Source organism: Gossypium hirsutum, chromosome D07, assembly GCF_007990345.1.
Source record: "Gossypium hirsutum isolate 1008001.06 chromosome D07, Gossypium_hirsutum_v2.1, whole genome shotgun sequence".
Lineage (NCBI taxonomy): Eukaryota > Viridiplantae > Streptophyta > Magnoliopsida > Malvales > Malvaceae > Gossypium > Gossypium hirsutum.
Genome location: NC_053443.1, coordinates 13,549,994 through 13,568,958, shown reverse-complemented (window position 1 = coordinate 13,568,958; position 18,965 = coordinate 13,549,994). Strand labels below are relative to the sequence as shown.

Genomic DNA, 18,965 nt, shown 5'->3' with positions numbered 1-18,965 from the left:
TCTTAATTCTCGAGAATAAAAACTTATGTTTAAAAAGGAGTTCGTGTATTCAGATTTATCGAGAAAATCGAAACCCCGTAAGTTAGGGTACGACTTTTCGAATCTCAAAATACGAACAATGCTTATTTTAAAAAACACAATTGTATGTGTCGAGTAAAAGATTAATGTAACACCAATTTGTTGCAAAAAAATAAATCACGATGATAATAGGCATAATAAAATAAATTCATTTGTAACAAGTCAATTTTGGCCTGGGTCTAAAGACCCAAAATCCATAAAAATAACAGTCTATGTACATTGGGTCAAAACGGCCCAATTTTTCAAACCCTAACCGACCCAATGGGGCTCAAAGTTAAACAGCGTCAGGGAACCCTAGGGTTCCCTGCCTTCCTTCGCGCCGCTGTTGGCCCATGTGCGCCTTCAGTGCGCACTACGCCCGATGACGACGCCTCCACCCATTTTTGCACCAAAATGGCAAAGCCTTCTGCCAATGGACTTCACAGACCTACAAACAGCATGAAAAAGAAATAGGAGCAGCATCAAAAGAGTAGAAATAGTGAAAAAATAGGAAAAAGAGCATTGATATTTCGGCTTTATAAGCCAAAAAAAACGATGTAAGGGGGGGAGATATTGTATGAAAAAAGGTTAAAAAAATAGAATACAAAAACAGAGGTGATTCTAAAAAAGGTTAAAAAAATAGAATACAAAAACAGAGGTGATTCTAAAAAATTTTTCATTTTCCTTTCTATTCTTATATATTTTTTTGGGTCTATTCTTCTTATTTTTTTTGATATATATTCGAAAATAAAAAAAACAAGAAAAACAAAAGCGATTTTTGATTTCTTGTGGGTGTTCTTCACTTTTTTTATGTTTTTATGCATAAGATAAAATAAAGAGAGGGAGGGGAGTGTACCTTGTCGTCGGAGCCGCCGAACTCCGTCGTAATCGGAGCCTTGGTGAGTCCGAAAGCAGCAGAGCGGCGCAGAGGATAGACTTTAGGGCTGTTATGTTTTTTTAAAAAAAAGGAGTGTCTGCTGATGTTTAGGGTTTATGTTGAATCATATATGTGGCGTGAAACGACGTCGTTTGATGCCATTTCAGTGGTTTCAAAACGGAGTCGTATAGGGCCGAGATCCGCACGGTGACCCGACCCAAGGGAAGGATCCGCGCGTTTTGTTGCAATGGACTATTTTCGACTTTGGTCCCTCCAGTTCTCGTGCATATTGCAATTCACCCTTTTTTATTAATGAATCACGCCCCGTACTTTTATAATTGCTTCACTTTAGTCCCTATTGAAACGCCGCGCATAGGGTGGATTGGGATATTTGTAACAGCCTGATTTTACCTTAATCGTAACAGTAGTTTCGGGATAAAAAATCTAAGTCTAAAAAAATATATTTTAATATTATTTTTTGTGCTAAATATGTGTGACATTATATGTGTGAAAGTCCCGTGAAATAATTTTATTGTTTGTGTGCTTAATTTGAGAAAATGACTTAATCGCGTAAAGTAAAATTTTGAGGGTTAAATATGAAAGTGCTTAATTGTTGTTGTTGTTTTTATAAAATGGAGGTTTTATGTGGCAATTAGGCCATTTTAATGTTGCGGGTGGCAATGGTCAAAATTAGCCTTATATTATATGTTATAAATATTTATTACTAAAAGGTTAATTTTGTAACTTAGTTAATAAATTAAGTTATAATAAAATAAAACATAAAAGATGGCTATTTTCATCTTTGTTGGCCGAATGGAGAAAAGAAAGAAACCATCCATGCTTTCTTTAGGTTTTGGCATTATCTAGCTTGATTCAATGTATGTTTTACTTTAGTTTTTGATAATTTTTATGTTTTTGTGATCGTTGCTTCGTGTTCTTCAAAACCCATGCCTTAATTTTGTGAATTGATGGTGATTTTGAAATGTGCCATTGATGAATGTTTGAGATTTTTGCTGTTTGATGATGAAATATTAAATATATGTGTTAAATTATCATGTTTTGTCTTTGGATTTTTGATGAATTTGAGTAAATTGGACTAAATTGTGAAAATAAATTTTTGAGGGATTAAAATGTGAAATAAATTAAATGTATGGACTTAGATGAGCTAGAGTGATATTCGGCCAAGCATGGGTATAATGAAATTTTGTGTATTTTGTGTTTTATGCAATAGGGACTAAATTGTAAAAAGTGTAAAATGCCAGAGGTAAAATGGGAATTTGCCCATTTATGTGTTTTTGGATTAAATTGAATGGAATTATGTTTAAATAAGTTTAATTTGAATCTGTTTAGATCATGAACCAAAGAAAACAGATTTGGATCGGGGAAAAACAACAATAATTGAATAGTTGTCTATTCCGTCCGTCGATATCCGAGGTAAGTTTATAAGCAAATAGACGTTGTTAATTTTAATTAAATGTGAATTATATGTGCTGAAGTGAATATGTGAATAAATATATGTATTAGCCGAATGTGTACAAGCTTGGCAGCTATGTTTATGAATTCGCTTCGACTGAATTACGACGTCCGAAATCCCCGTATGAGCCTTAGGAATAGTTAGGATACATATGTCATGACATAGGATTTCGATATGTGTTTTTGTGTAAGACCACGTCTGAGACGTTGGCATCGACTTGTGTTTACGTGTAAGACCATGTCTGGGACATTGGCATCGTATTTGATTTGTGTAAGACCCTGTTTGGGACAGTGGCATCGATATGTGATTACATGTAAGACCACGTCTGGGACGTTGGCATTGTACGAGTCTTCCGACTATCCGAGTATCCTTTTTAATTCCGAATGGTTCAATGGGCAAAGATAAGTTGCGTACGAATGTATAAATCAGGCTAAGTGACCAGGTATGTGATAGTTGATTACCTATTTGAAAATAAGGTAAGTTGTATACTTGAATTGATGATATGAAGTTATGTGAAATATGAATTATGTGATTGCATATTTGAATATATATGTATTCGACCTTTGATGTATATGTGCATTGAGGAAAGTGATGATTGGTTATATTATTATTCGGTAAAAAAGGAAGTTATTACAAATTATATAAGTTTTGATATATAAGTTGATAAATTGAATTATATGTGAAATTATAATGGTTTATTACTAATTTTCTAGCTTAATTTACATATATGATTGAATGTTTATTTGTTTATGACTTACTAAGCTTTAATAGCTTACTGTGTGTAATTGCTTTCAATTTTATAGATTTGGAAGTTGGTTAAGAGCACGAGGATCGTCAGAGAAGTCTATCACACTATCGACTATTTTCGGTATTTTACTAAGTTTGAATTTAAACTTATGGCATGTATAGTCTAGTTAATATGTTTGATTTTTGGGTTGTAAATATGAGCCATGCAAAAATGGCTTATTTATTTTGTTAAGCATGGTTTTTATGCTTTTGATCTAGTGATAGATATGTTGATTTTGGTATTTCGGCTATGACATATTTATTTATGTGAATTATGTTTGATATGTTTTGTTAAGAAGGTGGCAAATAATTCTGCATAAGTGAGCTTAGTTAAAGCATATAAATGAAGTGAGTTTGGTATATATATGTTATGGTGTTTTAGTCATGTACTTCGATAATGAGGTAAATGATATTCAAGCTTAATTAATCTTGGTTATATGTCATATATATATATGATATGTGTGATATATCTGGTTTTGGTCTTGGTGTTTCGGCTATGGCTTATTTATAAGTAAATATATGTGAATCTTGTTTGATATGCTTTGTTAAGGTATTGTTATGTAATTTAGTAATTAAGTGAACTCGGTTATGGCATATAGGTGAAATGCTAAATAAATCATAGATGAAATGACAGTTAAATTTGGTTTGTAAGAGTATATTTGCATTAATAAATTGATTTAAAAGAAACTAGTAATGTGCATGTGTATGTACGATTATAAGGTATGGAAGAATATGTGTATATTTGGCCATGATCTAGACCTGTTTTGGAAGTGTGTTTTATGCTATAAATTGGTGTATGGATATAGGTTTGGAAAATGTGAATTGATATGTATGATTTTATTATTTGAATCGATATGGTTTGATTAGGAAATGACATATTTTGACTTATGATTTAATGGCTAAATCTTGTACAATTTATGAGGTTATTTATGGATGCCAATTTGTTATGAAATAAATTAGGAATGTGGAGAATTTAATAAAGGTACAAATTGCTTATGCAAGAGGACTTAATATTCGATTTTATATTTGTAAAATTATATGAATTGTATGGATTTCTGGATATGGCTAAAATGGTGTATTCATATGCGCAAACTTGTAATAGATAAATATGCATGTTTTTGTTAATTTAAATGATATATATATATAAATGATTTTAAAGTAGGCTTAAAATTTATGAATAAGATACATACAAATTCGGGTAATGATAGTTAAGTGAGTAGTACAAGTTTGAATTTAGCTTTTATAAATTTATTGGATTAGTCGATTAAAGGATAAGTTGATTTGTATTGAGCGTGTATAGTTTATGATTGAATGATTTCATTGAAATGGTCATATGTGTATAATATAATGACATCAAAGGTATGTACGGCCATAATATAATGTTACTAATGTTGTATATGTGATTGGACATTAAGTTGTATACATATTGATTTCATTATGTACATATACAGAAGTTATGAAATGCAATGTTTGATATTTAGATAGTGAAATTATGTACGGACATATTTTCTGTATATGAAAAGTGAAGCTATATGCTTGAATATGATTTAATTATGAAAATATCATTAATACGATGGATTTAGGGAAATCGAATATTGAAAGTATTATATAATTTAATATGACTCTGATGTATACAAGTTTGGTTCGAATTTGTTAATTATAGAATATGTTCGATTGAGCTTTGATGTATGTTTAAATTGAATTAGTTTGAATTTTGAAATGTGTTTATTTGTGATACATGCTTAGTAAGGTATGATTGATTTGAATTGTAATTATAATTTATATATTTGAATTTAAAATAAGTGAATTGAGGATATTCAAGTTTGATAATGTTATAAATGTATCGCTATTCTTTGGTGTATGAAAGGTGATAAATGACTGTGCTGAACTGGGTCTTGTTCGGTAATGCCTCGTAACCCTAATCCGGTGACGGATACGGGTTAGGGGTGTTACAATATTTATTGTTTAGATCCTTGTTTTTGTGCGTGTTTTGACCTGGCCCCCAAACGATATTTAATTTCGTTTCTTTCCCTTAAATTTAGGTTAGACATCGATTTAATCCCTTTTGCGTTTTTAGTTTGCTATTAATTTTTATTACTCCTGTTATTATAGATTATTTTATTTCTTTTATCTTTATATATGTATATATTATTTTAATATGTATTATTATTCTAAAATTATCATGTATTATTACTTAAAAGTTACCCCATATTATTTTTTTATTTGTATACATTTTATAACTCATACGTATACACACGTATATATGTCTTTTATATTTTATAACTTCAAAAAATATATATATGTGCTTACATTTTTACGATATATACATACGTACATATTTCTAATTTTTATAAACGTGTATCTACACTTACTTTTATATTTTTATTTCATAATTCTCATATACATATATGTGTACATATACATACTTAAATATATTTTTATATTTCATAATTTTAAAATATATGTACATACATATATTCTTCGTATTTTGTAATTTTATGTCTATACACATACATTTATATATTTTATATATTCTATTTTTTATTTATTTCTTTTACGGTTTCGTTGTTTCACACGGTGTTTACTTTTTATTTTTTGCCAATTTTATTCGAATAGTTTATCTGCTTATTATCTTGCATGATTAATTCGTCTTTTATTTTATCTTTTATTTGTTGTTGCTCGTGCTATTCATGTTTGCATCATCATATTTATCATTTGCCTTGCCACGCAGACCAACAATATAATCTATTTTCGTATTTTATTTACGACTTCGTGCTTTATTTCACTCTGTATATCAAAATCTGTATCTAATAAATAGCATCTCGTGTTTAGATTCGAGAAGGTCGTACCCTAACTTACGGGGTTTCGATTTTCACAATAAATCTAAATACACGAATCTCTTCAAACTCAAGTTTTAAACGATCTCGGGAATTAAGAAGAGATCGTGTCCTAACTTACTAGGCATGATCCCTTTTTTTTCTCAAATTTTAAACGATCTCGGGAATTAAGAAAAGATTGTGTCCTAACTTACTGGGCATGATCCCCTTTTTAAATTCGAGATAGCTAAATATCTTTTAAATAGGTAAATTTTTGGCATTCATTCACGCATCGGGAATTCAAGACATTGTGTCCTAACTTACTGAATATAATTCTCTTTCTCGATTAACGTGAAATATGTCATTTTCCCCAAAATTTTCAACATTTCAATAAATGATCGTATTTTAAATATCTTTAAAGTTTTCAATCTTCGATACTAAGACATTAATTAATCAACTAGGTACCAATTTTGGACATTACGAGGGTGCTAATCCTTCCTCGTACGTAACCGACTCCCAAACCCATTTTTCTGAATTTCGTGGACCAAAATCGTTGTTTTAATAAAATTAAATCGTTTATTAAAAACAACCACTTTTCGAGGTGACCCGATCACACCAAATCAAAAAAGATTGGCGGCGACTCCCATATTCGTTTTTCATTTTCAAAATCCAAGTCGACCTTGTTTTACAAAAAAATGGTGTCAACAACATTAATAAAAAAAAAGAAAGACGAGAATAAAATAAAAGAATTAACGAAACAAACGAGCTGATTGCATATAGAAAGAGAAAAAAGTAGAAACTAAAAATAAAAACAATAGTAAATAATTACGTAAATAAATGGTATATAAACCGCTTAAGAAATAATATTAATAAAATATAAGAATAATATAGTTTGAAATGATGAAAAGGATATAAATAAACAAATAACAAATAATAAGCATGATAATAATAGTAAATAATCTAAGTTTGAAATTATAAAAGGATATAAGTAAATATAATAAAACGATAAAATAAATATATTTACAGCAAACATTAGGTAAACAAACAAAAAAGAAATATAATAATAATAGGAATAATATAAAATTAATTTGTTTAATAATAAAGTAATAATAATAAGTAAGTAAATGAAAAAAAGAAAAATATAATAATAGTAATAATAATATTAGATTAATTAATCTAAAAAATATAATAATAATAACAAAATAGGGATTAAATTGAAATTTTAAATAGAGTTTCAGGTAAAATCAAAAATAAAAAAGGGGAAAAGGACCACATGGAACACACGAATAACAAGGAGGGACCAAAATGGGAAATGATCCGTCCTCCAAAATGCACAGTTCCATTAGGGACTAAAATGTGATGAAAACAAAATTATCAAGTCGAATTAAAAGAAGCAAAAATAAACAAAAACGATCTAATTAAAATAGGTGGAAAAAGCGGAATGACCTGCTGTGTAAATAACCCAAAAGTTGAAAATGCGCAAATCCTTCTAATGGGTTGGGTTAGCGTGCGGGTCAAGGGTAAAACGACGCCATTTTGGGCTATTGGGATCAGCCCCAAAACGACCCTGTTTTACAGGGCTTATAAAAGCCAATTTTTTTTTTTAAAAATTTTCATCTCATTTAAAAAAAAACTGAGAGACTCTCTCATTTTCTCTCAAAACCCCCTTAGGCTGGCCTAGCTCCGGTCGAGGATCCGGCCATCGGCCATCACGCCAGCCACCGGTCACCGACGACGGTGCCGCCGTCCACGATGGCCAAAAAGTTCAAAAAACCATATTTTTGTTCTTTTTTCGAGTAGAATCCTGATTTGGGATTGAAATACCTAAAAACCCACCAAAATTTGAGATAAATCAAAGGAACCTTTCGGCTCCCAAAGGCCGAGAACGAACAACAGGTAAGTTTTTCTTTTTACTCTATGCTTCTTTCATTAAAATAGATTTGTAAAAAAAAATAAAATAAAAAGAACAAACCGCAAACGAAAAAACGAGAAAAGAAAAAAAAGCAAACACCTTTTAACTTCAGTTCTATTTCTTTTTTTTATTTTTTTATTGCGTGTTTGTAGAAGAAGAAAAGAAATACAAAATGCCTATTGTTGTTTTTATAAACCATTACAAACTATTTGTTTTCTATTTATTGTTTGTTTTTCCGTTGTCTGCTTCTGCTTGGCCTCTTGTGTGTTGTTCTTTTTTGCAGGTGGTGGCAAAGAAGTGTCAGGCGCATACGGCGTTGGCAGGCCTAGAGGAGGCTGCTAGGAGCGGCGACTGAAGCTTTTAGGCTAGCCCTAGGATTTTCTTTTTCTGAAATATTAAGGGTGGGCTAGGGTTTATTTGTTTTGGGTTTGTGATTGGGTAGTGGGCCCTTTTTTTTGTAATGGGCTATTGATCTTTTTGGACTTTTTATTTTTGGTTTTGTTTTGGTTTTGGCACTGGGCCCGGGTAAAATTGGGCTATTACATGTCGAGTGACATCATCTAGAGTCTTGATGCCCTCATTGTGGGCAATGTGCACTTTCATATGCTCCTAGTTGTGAGGCAATGACCAAATAAGTGCCTGAACCTATTGTTCATTAGACAGAGTGTGACTTGTGTCTTTTAGTTCTCTAATCATGTTTGACGTTTCTCTTGTAAGTTTCAAACTTGATTGTGAGCTACCTGAGTTTAGTAACTAAACTGCCACTAAAATTCTCTTTAAGAGCAGTCCACACATCTTTTGCGACCTCATGCTTCCTGAACTTACACATGATGTCATTGTCCATATTGCTCAACAATGTTATGCGAGGTATGAAATTTTTCTAGTTCCAAGTATCTTATGCCTCTCGGTCCCTTTTATTTTGGGTTGTATTTGTTGGAAAAAAAAAGGATTTTTAGAAGCTTTGAGGCATATTCTCGATTGGTAAATGTGGAGATTTGAATCATAAAATTATAGTTTTATATTCTACCCCATGAGACCTTTACAACGATATATCATATGCTAAAAATGGTTGAGTGATGAATGAGAAATTAATGCTCAAAGTAAGCCACTTGTGAATTATGTTGAGGAAAATGGAAAGCTTAATTCCACATTGGTTAGATATCAAGTGTAGAATATGTTTATATATATGAACCAACTTAATAATTATTGAACGATTAAGCCAATGCTTGCACCCGTATGATGTGGGTGATGCAAAATGTTTGGATTAGTCAAGCTCTTCTAGGCCTACAAATATTTTAACCCAATACGTAATTTTATTTTTCCTCAACAGAACTTATCTCTTCAAATTCTGTTTGGAATTAAAAAGGACAACAAATATTAAATTGAGAAAATATATATTGAATTTTCTCTATTTTTCCTGCAAAAATTTTGAGATCTTTTCCCTGCATATTTCAAACCTATTTTCAGTGATAGAAGAAAGCTAGACTATAATTCGTTGATCACTGCAACCATGCTACTACCATGCTCATCTCATTATTGTATCCTGGGAGACAGTCGACTAATGTTTCTCTAGCACCAAAAGAGCGACCAAATCTGTCTTAAGGAAACTGTGAAAACATGCCTCAACTACCAGTCGGTTTTTTGCCTACCTACGAGTACACAATTTCGATCCAGTTTTATTTTCAATTTCTGTTTTCAGATTTTATATATATATCTATATTGTTCTGATTCAATCTTGTGATTTAAATTAATATTTTGCATTACTATTTATTTCACAAACGTATTTGCAAGCAACAGTATTTGCCTCTTCAAGCTAAGCCAAGACATTATTTAAAATTTGATGAACCTCTTATTCCTCCAGAACATATTAGATTTTCATATTCCAGATCTCAAAATTGTCCCCATTGAACTTTTCTTCTTTGTTAAGCACAATAACAATGTTTTTTTTTGAAGTAGATGCCTTTTCATAATATTTTCTACATTAAGACGTACACATGCATGCCTAGCATACAAAATTTTCATTTTATTATATTATTATAATAAAAGAAAACTAGTGATAATTATCATATTACACAAAACCAATTGCAAATCAGTGTTTACAATCAAATTCTATATTATGCTAATGGTCACTAATTTAGTTATGTGTAATAATAGAACTTCCACTATTTGATATAGTTCATTAATGATAAAAACAATAAAAAGTAATAAACTAATAAATAATCAAACTACGAATGAAAAACATAATTTATTTACATAAAGATACACATACATTTTACTAGTGCAATATGTAACATAAAAGATAGAAAAATGAAATAAAATAAACAAAAAAATATAGAAAAAAAAACACCTAGAAAAACATAATTCATCAAAAGACTAACAAATAAAACAAACACTAATCACCGAGCTCCACATACTCGATACCATCATCATCATCCATGTCCAGAAAACCCTCAAGCACTTGTCCCATAACTGGGTTGGAATCCACATAAAAGTTGAATGTCTACCATGGCAATCCATAAAGTGATGAGCATGCTATGATTCATTTGATTAGTGGTGGAAATCGTGGCGGAAATCGCAGTTGGCCTAGCTCTCACCCGTACACTATTTTTTATAAACATTTGAATCAGTTCAACGTATGACTGATCCTTATTGGGAAACAGAGGTGTTCATGGCAGGGCTGGGCCGAGTTTGGGTCGAGCTCAATTAAAAATTTAGGCCCGTTTGTTAGTTTTAGATTCGGTCCGGCCCGAGAAATGAGCTTAAAATTTTGCCCAAATTCGACCCGGATAAAAATGTTAAAACCCGAGTCTGACCCGACCCGCCCATATTAATTTTTATATAATTTTAAAATATATATAATACATTAAAAATACTAAAGACATCAAAATAAATATTTCCCAACAAATTAAAAATAAATTTTAAAAAATAGTATACTTAAATAACACTAAGATAGATGCAACTTAACAAACAAATGCCTTCAAAATAATAACAAAATTAACAAATGTCTTTAAAATAATAACAAAATTAACAATAAAATAAGTTTGATACAATATCTAAATAATAACAATAAAATAGTAGCAACATAATAGTAAAATGGTAGCAAAATAGGGAGAAAAAAATAAGAAAATAATATTAAAAAATTAAATTTTTTTTGTCATTTAGTGAATTCGGGCCGGGCCGGGCTCGAGCCAAAAATAACTTGCCCGAGAAACTGCCCGTTTTTTAAACGGGTCTTATTTTTTTACCTAACCCATTTTTTGAGCTTATATTTTTACCTAAACTCTTCCACATTTCGAATGTGTCTTCAGGCCGAGTCGAATGACCCGGCCCATGATCAGGTGTATTGAGAAATCATATTTTAATCAATTCATTATTTGTACATATGATCTAAAATAATATGTATAAACTTGAGATTGCTTGATTGTGACATAAATCGAGTGGTTGATAAATCCAATTACAGTACATAGCATTTTATTTATTAATGGCTAATTGTCAAACATAAAACATTCTCTCAATGGATATAAAAAAAGAGAGTGAAACCTGTATATTTATATTCTGCCATTATTCTCAATACGTGAAATCAAAAGCAAAAAAGCATTTGGCGAAAAAACCATTCTTAAGCAAATGGTCAAAAGCCATTATTATTATTATCTACAACGCCATTTCTCTTAAGTAAAAATGGCGACTTTCATTTTTCTTTTCATTAAAACAATTGAGGGAAAGCAGATAAAGGAGTGATAAAACACAATAACAGAAAAATATATCATTTAAAATATCAAAACAATTCAAATATCAATGTAATATATTGCGATTTAAATTATCACAGCATATTTAAAGTAAGTGCATATATCGGATCGTCATGTAACTTCGATTTAAGACCAAAATTATAACGGATATTACTCACGATCTACAAGGTTGATTTTTTTCAATTTAAAGAATGATTAAATGCTTAAGAATAAAAAAACAACAACTTTTTTCTTTGTTATTTTACTCGAAAAAGAATGTAAGAATTAAAAAAAAAAAGAGTAAGGGGATTGACCCTTTATAATTCTCACAAACTGCATCACAAATTTTTTATTTTATTTTAAATTCAAATGTAAACTTTCAAGAAGTTTAACCATTACTTGAGATGTGATCCGATGTGTAGGTGTCCATTATGGAGGTTTACACCAATACCAGCACATTAGTTAATAATCAATCATGATCCATCTCCCAATGTAGATATTAAAAAACAAAATGTACAGCTGAAAATCATAGATACATGCAATGCAAACCTGAATTGAAATCAATGCTTCAGCAATCACAATCTTTTTGACACAAACACAATCTTCACCAAAAGCAATTTAAAGCTTTGACACAAAAACTTAAACCATTTTACAAGCCTTTTGGAGCATTAACATATGCAAGCAATTCCTCATCACTATCAAATTTCTTCATTTCTTCCTCATCTAGGGTAACCCAAGCCTCTATTCCGTCGCCATTCACGGCATCCATGAAAACAGTTGTGTTCTTGATTTCTCGATCACCGGAGGCTGCCCAAATGGGTTTCCCCCAACCAAAATCAGCTTCGTATAGAGGAAACCTGCATAAACTGGTGAAACCAAGGGGAACGATCTCGCATTTGCCGCCATAACGTGTTATTATCTCTTTATATTTGTCGTAGTGATTATATCCATCTTGGAGTTTCTTCACATACTCCTTGTTCACTGTTTTTATGGAGTCTCTCATTTGAGTGACGATGTTACTGTTCATGGATGGGATTATGATTGCAAAGCTATAAAGGTTCCCGAATGAAGATATTGGCAATGGGGGTTCAGTTCTTGCACGTATATTTACCAAGTGAGAAATTATGCAAACCGTATTGGGTCTTGAGCTTACACTAATGGCAGTAACCAAACGCTCCCATATGAAAGCTGATAAAGCCTCAACTCGAGTTGGGCATGTTTGGTTACAATTCTCGGCGTATTTTCTTCTGATTTCCTCCACTTTGGTGGCACCAAATACGAACCTCTTGGTTAGAACATGTTCCTTTTTTAATTGACTGATTATTGGTGTATATCCCGAAAGGTCTCGTGGTGGGAAAAGCGTGGCTGATTCGAAACGGGGTGCGATTAACTTTGTCTCCCCATGAGCAGTGGCTGCCCACATATTCACAAACGTGAAAAACTAAAGGGCGTCACTGATTTTGTGAGAAACACAAACACCAATCCCTATTCCCCCACAGTCGAACACATTGAATTGGATTCCGAGGAGAATTTCTTTGTGACCGTGGATTTCAAAAGGAAGCAATATGTTGAGTTCTTTCGGAACTACATTATTTATAGCATCTGAAAGTTTGCACTTCACTCTAACTTCCACGAAGGGAATCCCCTCATCATTGCAATCAATAGACAACCGGCCCTCCATCATCCGACCAGCCAGTGGGTAGAAATAGGTGAGGGCATTGGACATGGAGTGTTTCAGCCTATCCAAAATTGTGATTTTGTTGGCTTCGGTATCGCATATTTTTGGATAGAAATAAACCAAATGGTTATAGAGTAAGGGATTTAATTGATCGAGGAATGATAGTCTATACCGACGAAGTCGGTCGGGGGTTGGAGAGGATGGCTTTAGTATCTCCTCGGAAACTACTTCGACGTCAAGCTTCATGTTGTACGTATATGAATAGATTCTTATTAAGAATGAGGTTTTTGTATGTTACCCAATGGCTAGTGCGACTACAGTTTATAAATAAGAGTTGATAGAGGTAACACTGGTCCGAGTAGGACTTAAATTAAAAGAAAATTATAATGCCAATTACAATTGATGCTAACCTTTTGATAGAAACGTAGAAAATCAATGGTAATTAACTAATTAATTAAAATATTATTAGATATTTGTTTTCATTTATTTGGAAGGTTTGTAATTTTTGTTTTTTGTTTTTATTTTAACAACAAGCAATAAGCTTTAGGCCTCTTTGGATGAACGTTTACTTCTAGTGCGATACGTTTAGCTTTTTTTTTCTCACACTACAGAATCGCTATAGTATCTAATCTCACCGCCACCGTTATTTTTACACTAATCGCAAATAAACGCACCGCCCATCCAAAGGGGCCCTTAGAATTACTAGCTTGAATTTAAAGATGCCAATTGCTAAGTAACAATCCATGCAAATATAGCTTAATTTTTGCTATTGATACATTATGGATTTAGTTCATATATTTTAATTTAATTATTTTTAGTCTTTATATTTTTAAAATTTTGAAATTTTAATTTTGGCCAAACAAGTAATAGTTGCTTAGCTCGTTAAGTTTAATTTTGTGATTTCCAAAATCTTATACGGCTAACATATTATAACATACGTAATACATGTCAGTTTGATATTTCCATATATTACTTATAAAAAAAAGTCAGTTAATGAATTTAATAGATACTTGCCTTGAGATTGAAATTTTAAAATCTAAAAAGTAGAGAGACTAAGAATGATCAAATTAGAGAACATGGACTAAATGTACAACTTTACGCATAGTATAAGATTAATAGTAGAATTTAACTAAACAAATTTAATTGTTATTATTTGGATCGAGACTAAAAATTTAAAATTCAAAAAATATGAGATTAAAATTAACTAATTCAAAAGATATGAGAACAAAAATTAATCAAATTAAAATATAAAGATTAAATTTGTAAGTTACATATAATATATGGATTAATAATAAAATTTAACCATAAATATATAACTATATAACTATTGCATTGACAGTTTGACATTTGAATTACAATGAGGTTGCTTTTTTTTTTTCTCATCCACGTGAGTATAATCCTATTTAGGTCAAGGATGACATTCAGATAAATCTATTTTAGCAATATCGATTTTAAAATTCAAGTCAAGGATGACATTAAGATAAATTTATTTTAATAATATCAATTTCAAAATTCAAACCTAATTCGAGAAAAAATTGAATTCCATTTCTTAAAAAAAATCGATTTCCATTTCTTTCAACTAATAATGAGCTTGCTTTGATTAGAAGCAAAAGTTAATATATGTACATATACATAAAATCAAAACGAAAGGCAACAGAGAAAAACAGACAATATTGAGACAAATATATATTAATCTCTTAATAATTCGTATATATTTGAACATGACATTATTTCCTTTGTATTGAAATGTATTAAAATATAAATGTTTGTAAAAGTCTAGATATAATTATGTTTAAATAAATATTAAATTACATTCTTTTGGTTATATCCATAAGGTAAAGTTAAGAAGTAAAAGCCAAATGAAGAGTCCAAATACTGAAAAAATACTAGCTGTCATCTTGTGAAGATGACACTCGATCTGAGTAGAAGTCTCTTCACTACTATCATACAAAATTAAGGTAGACAATTCGAGGTAATATCAATTCATTATACAAATTCAGCAGGATAAGTTTAGGGGAATCCATCAATTATACAAAACCAGCAGGGGAAGTGGGCAGTACTAACATCCACATTCATATCAAATTTAGTTTGTAATACCCACATATAAGTTTATCATTTTCTCTTATACTCATCTTAATGTTAAGAAATAATTTAATTTCATCACTATAAAACAAAATTAACGAAGGAAAAAGAGAGTGATTAGAAAAGGATAAGTGAGACTGACATGTGTTGGGAAGAAACCGAACAACCGAAACAAAGCGAAAGCACAACCGGTGTTCTTTCTCTCCTTATAACTCCTGTAAAAATTATGGCAAGCACAATAGCACAAGATATGTTCTCTAGCAACCTTAATCAACCACAAATCAACTAATGCAACCACAACAAAAATAAATAGAGACACCGATATTTTTACGTGGAAAACCCCTCTAAATTAAGGGTAAAAACCACGGGACTTTAGAGTCCGATAAAGAGCTCCACTATCATCAAATGTTCAACTACAAGATCACAATATCAAGCCTACAACAAGCATTCAACTCCGACAAGGCTAACAACATGTAATCTTTAGCAAAAGAGAGAAAAATGAGAGAACATCACCAAAAACGTAGCTGCTGAAAAATGGGTATTTCCGACGCTACAAGACTCGGATGAAAAATCCGACCGTACAAAGTCAAGAACACCTTATCACCTAGCTGCTGTCCAAAAATCAGCTCAATCGAACCACGGATGGACCTTCGATCGAAGAGTTGATCACTGCTGCACCAAGCTTGAAAATCTGATTTTTTTTATTCTCTTTCTCTCTATTTTTTTCCTTAGCTCTCTGCAGAAAAATTTCTGCCCACTCCCGTTAATAAGCCAAAAAATTGGCTTTTGACAAAACCAAAAGAAAAAAGGAAGGCAAAACATTTGTGCCAGAAAATATGGGTTTCCCACATAGTGGGACCCATACCCAACAAATCTCCCCCTCCAACTATGTGGGGAATGCCTCCATGCCGGAGGCCAAACAACATGCTTCAAACTTTCCTCTTGGTAAGGCCTTCGTCAACATATCAGCACCATTATCATTAGTGTGTATCTTCTCAAGCTCTAACAGCTTAGCTTCAAGAACATCTCGTATCCAATGGTACCTCACATCAATATGCTTAGATCTAGCATGAAAAGTTGAGTTCTTACCAAGATGAATAGCACTCTGGCTATCACAGTACAGGACATACTTCTCCTGAGTAAAACCAAGCTCATGCACAAACTTCTTCATCCAAAGCATCTCCTTACACGCTTCGGTTGCTGCAATGAACTCTGATTCGGTGGTGGACAATGCAACACACTTTTGCAGTCTCGATTGCCATGCCACAGCTCCCCCTGCATAAGTGATTAAGTAACCTGAAGTAGATCTCCTCGAGTCAATGTCTCCGGCCATGTCTGAATCTGTATACCCAACAAGAACAGGTTTCTCATTGCCGAAACAAAGTTTCATGTTGGAAGTGCCACGAAGATATCTCATAATCCACTTCACTGCATTCCAATGCTCTCTCCCTGGATTAGAAAGAAACCGACTAACTGTACCAACGGCATAAGCCAAGTCTGGTCTCGTGCAAACCATTGCGTACATCAAACTACCCACGGCTGAAGAGTAAGGAATTTTCTGCATCTCTTCCTTCTCCTTTTCTGTGGAAGGACTATGCTTAACACTCAATCTAAAGTGCATAGCAAATGGAGTATTCACCGTTTTAGCTTTGTCCATACTAAACCTTTGAAGTACTTTCTCAATGTACCTCTCTTGTGATAACCATAATTTCTTGGCCTTTCTATCACGTGTCAGTCTTATGCCAAGAATTTGCTTTGCTGGCCCCAAATCCTTCATTGCAAAGGATTTACTCAACTCTTGTTTCAACTTCTCAATTCTAGAAGCATTCTGACCAACAATAAGCATATCATCAACATAGAGCAAAAGAATAATAAAATCATCACCAGAGAATCTCTTAACAAACACACAATGATCAGAAGTAGTCTTCTTGTAGCCTTGCTCTCCCATAACAGACTCAAACTTCTTGTACCATTGCCTTGGAGCTTGCTTCAAACCATACAAGCTCTTCTTCAATCTGCACACATAGTCCTCTTTCCTTGTGCAACAAAACCCTCTGGCTGCTCCATGTAAAGCTCTTCTTCCAAGTCACCATGAAGAAAAGCAGTTTTCACATCCATTTGTTCAACCTCTAGGTCATAACAAGCTGCCAAACTCAGTATAGTTCTGATAGAGGACATCTTCGCAACCGGAGAAAATATTTCTTCAAAATCAACCCCCTTTTTCTGAGTATAACCCTTAACGACCAATCTAGCTTTGTATCGTGGAGATGAAGACTTCTCTTCTTGCTTCAACCTGTAAACCCACCGATTATTCAAAGCTCTTTTGCCTTTAGGCAGTTTCACCAATTCAAAAGTATGGTTCTCATGCAAGGATTGAAGTTCGTCTTTCATCGCTTCAACCCACTGATCTTTGCATTCACTCTCCATAGCCTCTTCATAACATTCAGGTTCTCCCCCGTCAGTCAAAAGAACATATTCATCAGGAGAATACCTGACAGAAGATCGTCGATCTCTGGAAGACCTTCGAAGTGGAACTGCTGGTGGAGCTATAGGTGCTTGTTGTTGATCATTCACAACATCATCCATGGGAGTATCAAAGTCACCTATAGTCTGATGGTCACCACTAACATCACCATGCACATCATCCTGGATAGGATCTGGTGAAGAGTCTAGGGGAACCGGATTCACATCGATCAAGTCACCACTACCTTGTGAATCCACTTTCTCCGTCTTATCAATGTCATCAATGGTCTGATCCTCAATGAAGACAACATCTCTGCTTCTCACGAGTTTCTTCTGAACTGGATCATAGAGTCTATAACCAAACTCACCATCTAGACCATAACCAATAAAAATGCATTGTCGAGCCTTGGCATCCAACTTGGATCTTTCATCCTTTGGAACATGAACAAATGCTTTACAACCGAACACACGTAGGTGATCATATGACACGTCTTTACCAAACCAAACTCTATCTGGCACATCACCTTTCAAAGGAACACTAGGAGACAGATTTATCACATGTGTCACTGTATTCAAAGCTTCAGCCCAAAACGATCTTGGTAACTTTGCATCTGACAACAAACATCTGACTCTCTCAATCAATGTTCGGTTCATTCTTTCAGCTAACCCATTTAACTGTGGAGTCTTTGGTGGTGTTCTCTGATGTCTGATTCCCTGTCGCAGACAATACTCATGAAACGACCCTGTGTACTCGCCACCATTATCAGTACGAATGCACTTCAACTTCTTCCCAGTTTCCCTTTCAACTGATGCTTGAAACTGTTTAAACACCTCAAAGACTTGATTTTTAGACTTCAAAGTGTAAACCCATAGCTTTCTTGAACAATCATCAATGAAAGTCACAAAGTAAAGTGCACCACCATGTGATCTTACTTTTATCGGACCACAAACATCTGAATGGACCAACTCTAGCAACTCTGATTTCCTATGAGGAGGATGGCTTCTAAATGAAACTCTTTTCTGCTTTCCTGCTAGACAATGAGCACAATTCTTCAGTGTAGCATTCTTTAAACCCGAAAGTTGATTCTTCTTCGC

At 32.8% G+C, this 18,965-nt stretch overlaps 2 protein-coding genes across 2 annotated transcripts; both read right to left on the bottom strand.

Moving 5' to 3' along the window:
• Nucleotides 1-10,314: 10,314 nt before the first annotated feature.
• LOC107943497 (stemmadenine O-acetyltransferase-like) lies at nucleotides 10,315-13,070 on the bottom strand. Its single transcript, XM_016877247.2, has 3 exons — nucleotides 12,305-13,070; nucleotides 12,197-12,249; nucleotides 10,315-10,422 (listed from the first exon to the last, which is right to left on the bottom strand). Exons 1-3 carry the CDS (start codon nucleotides 13,068-13,070, stop codon nucleotides 10,315-10,317), a joined length of 927 nt encoding a protein of 308 aa, XP_016732736.2.
• Nucleotides 13,071-13,088: 18 nt separating this feature from the next.
• LOC121219137 (stemmadenine O-acetyltransferase) lies at nucleotides 13,089-13,571 on the bottom strand. Its single transcript, XM_041096815.1, has one exon. It carries the CDS (start codon nucleotides 13,569-13,571, stop codon nucleotides 13,089-13,091), a length of 483 nt encoding a protein of 160 aa, XP_040952749.1.
• Between the last annotated feature and the right edge of the window lie 5,394 nt (nucleotides 13,572-18,965).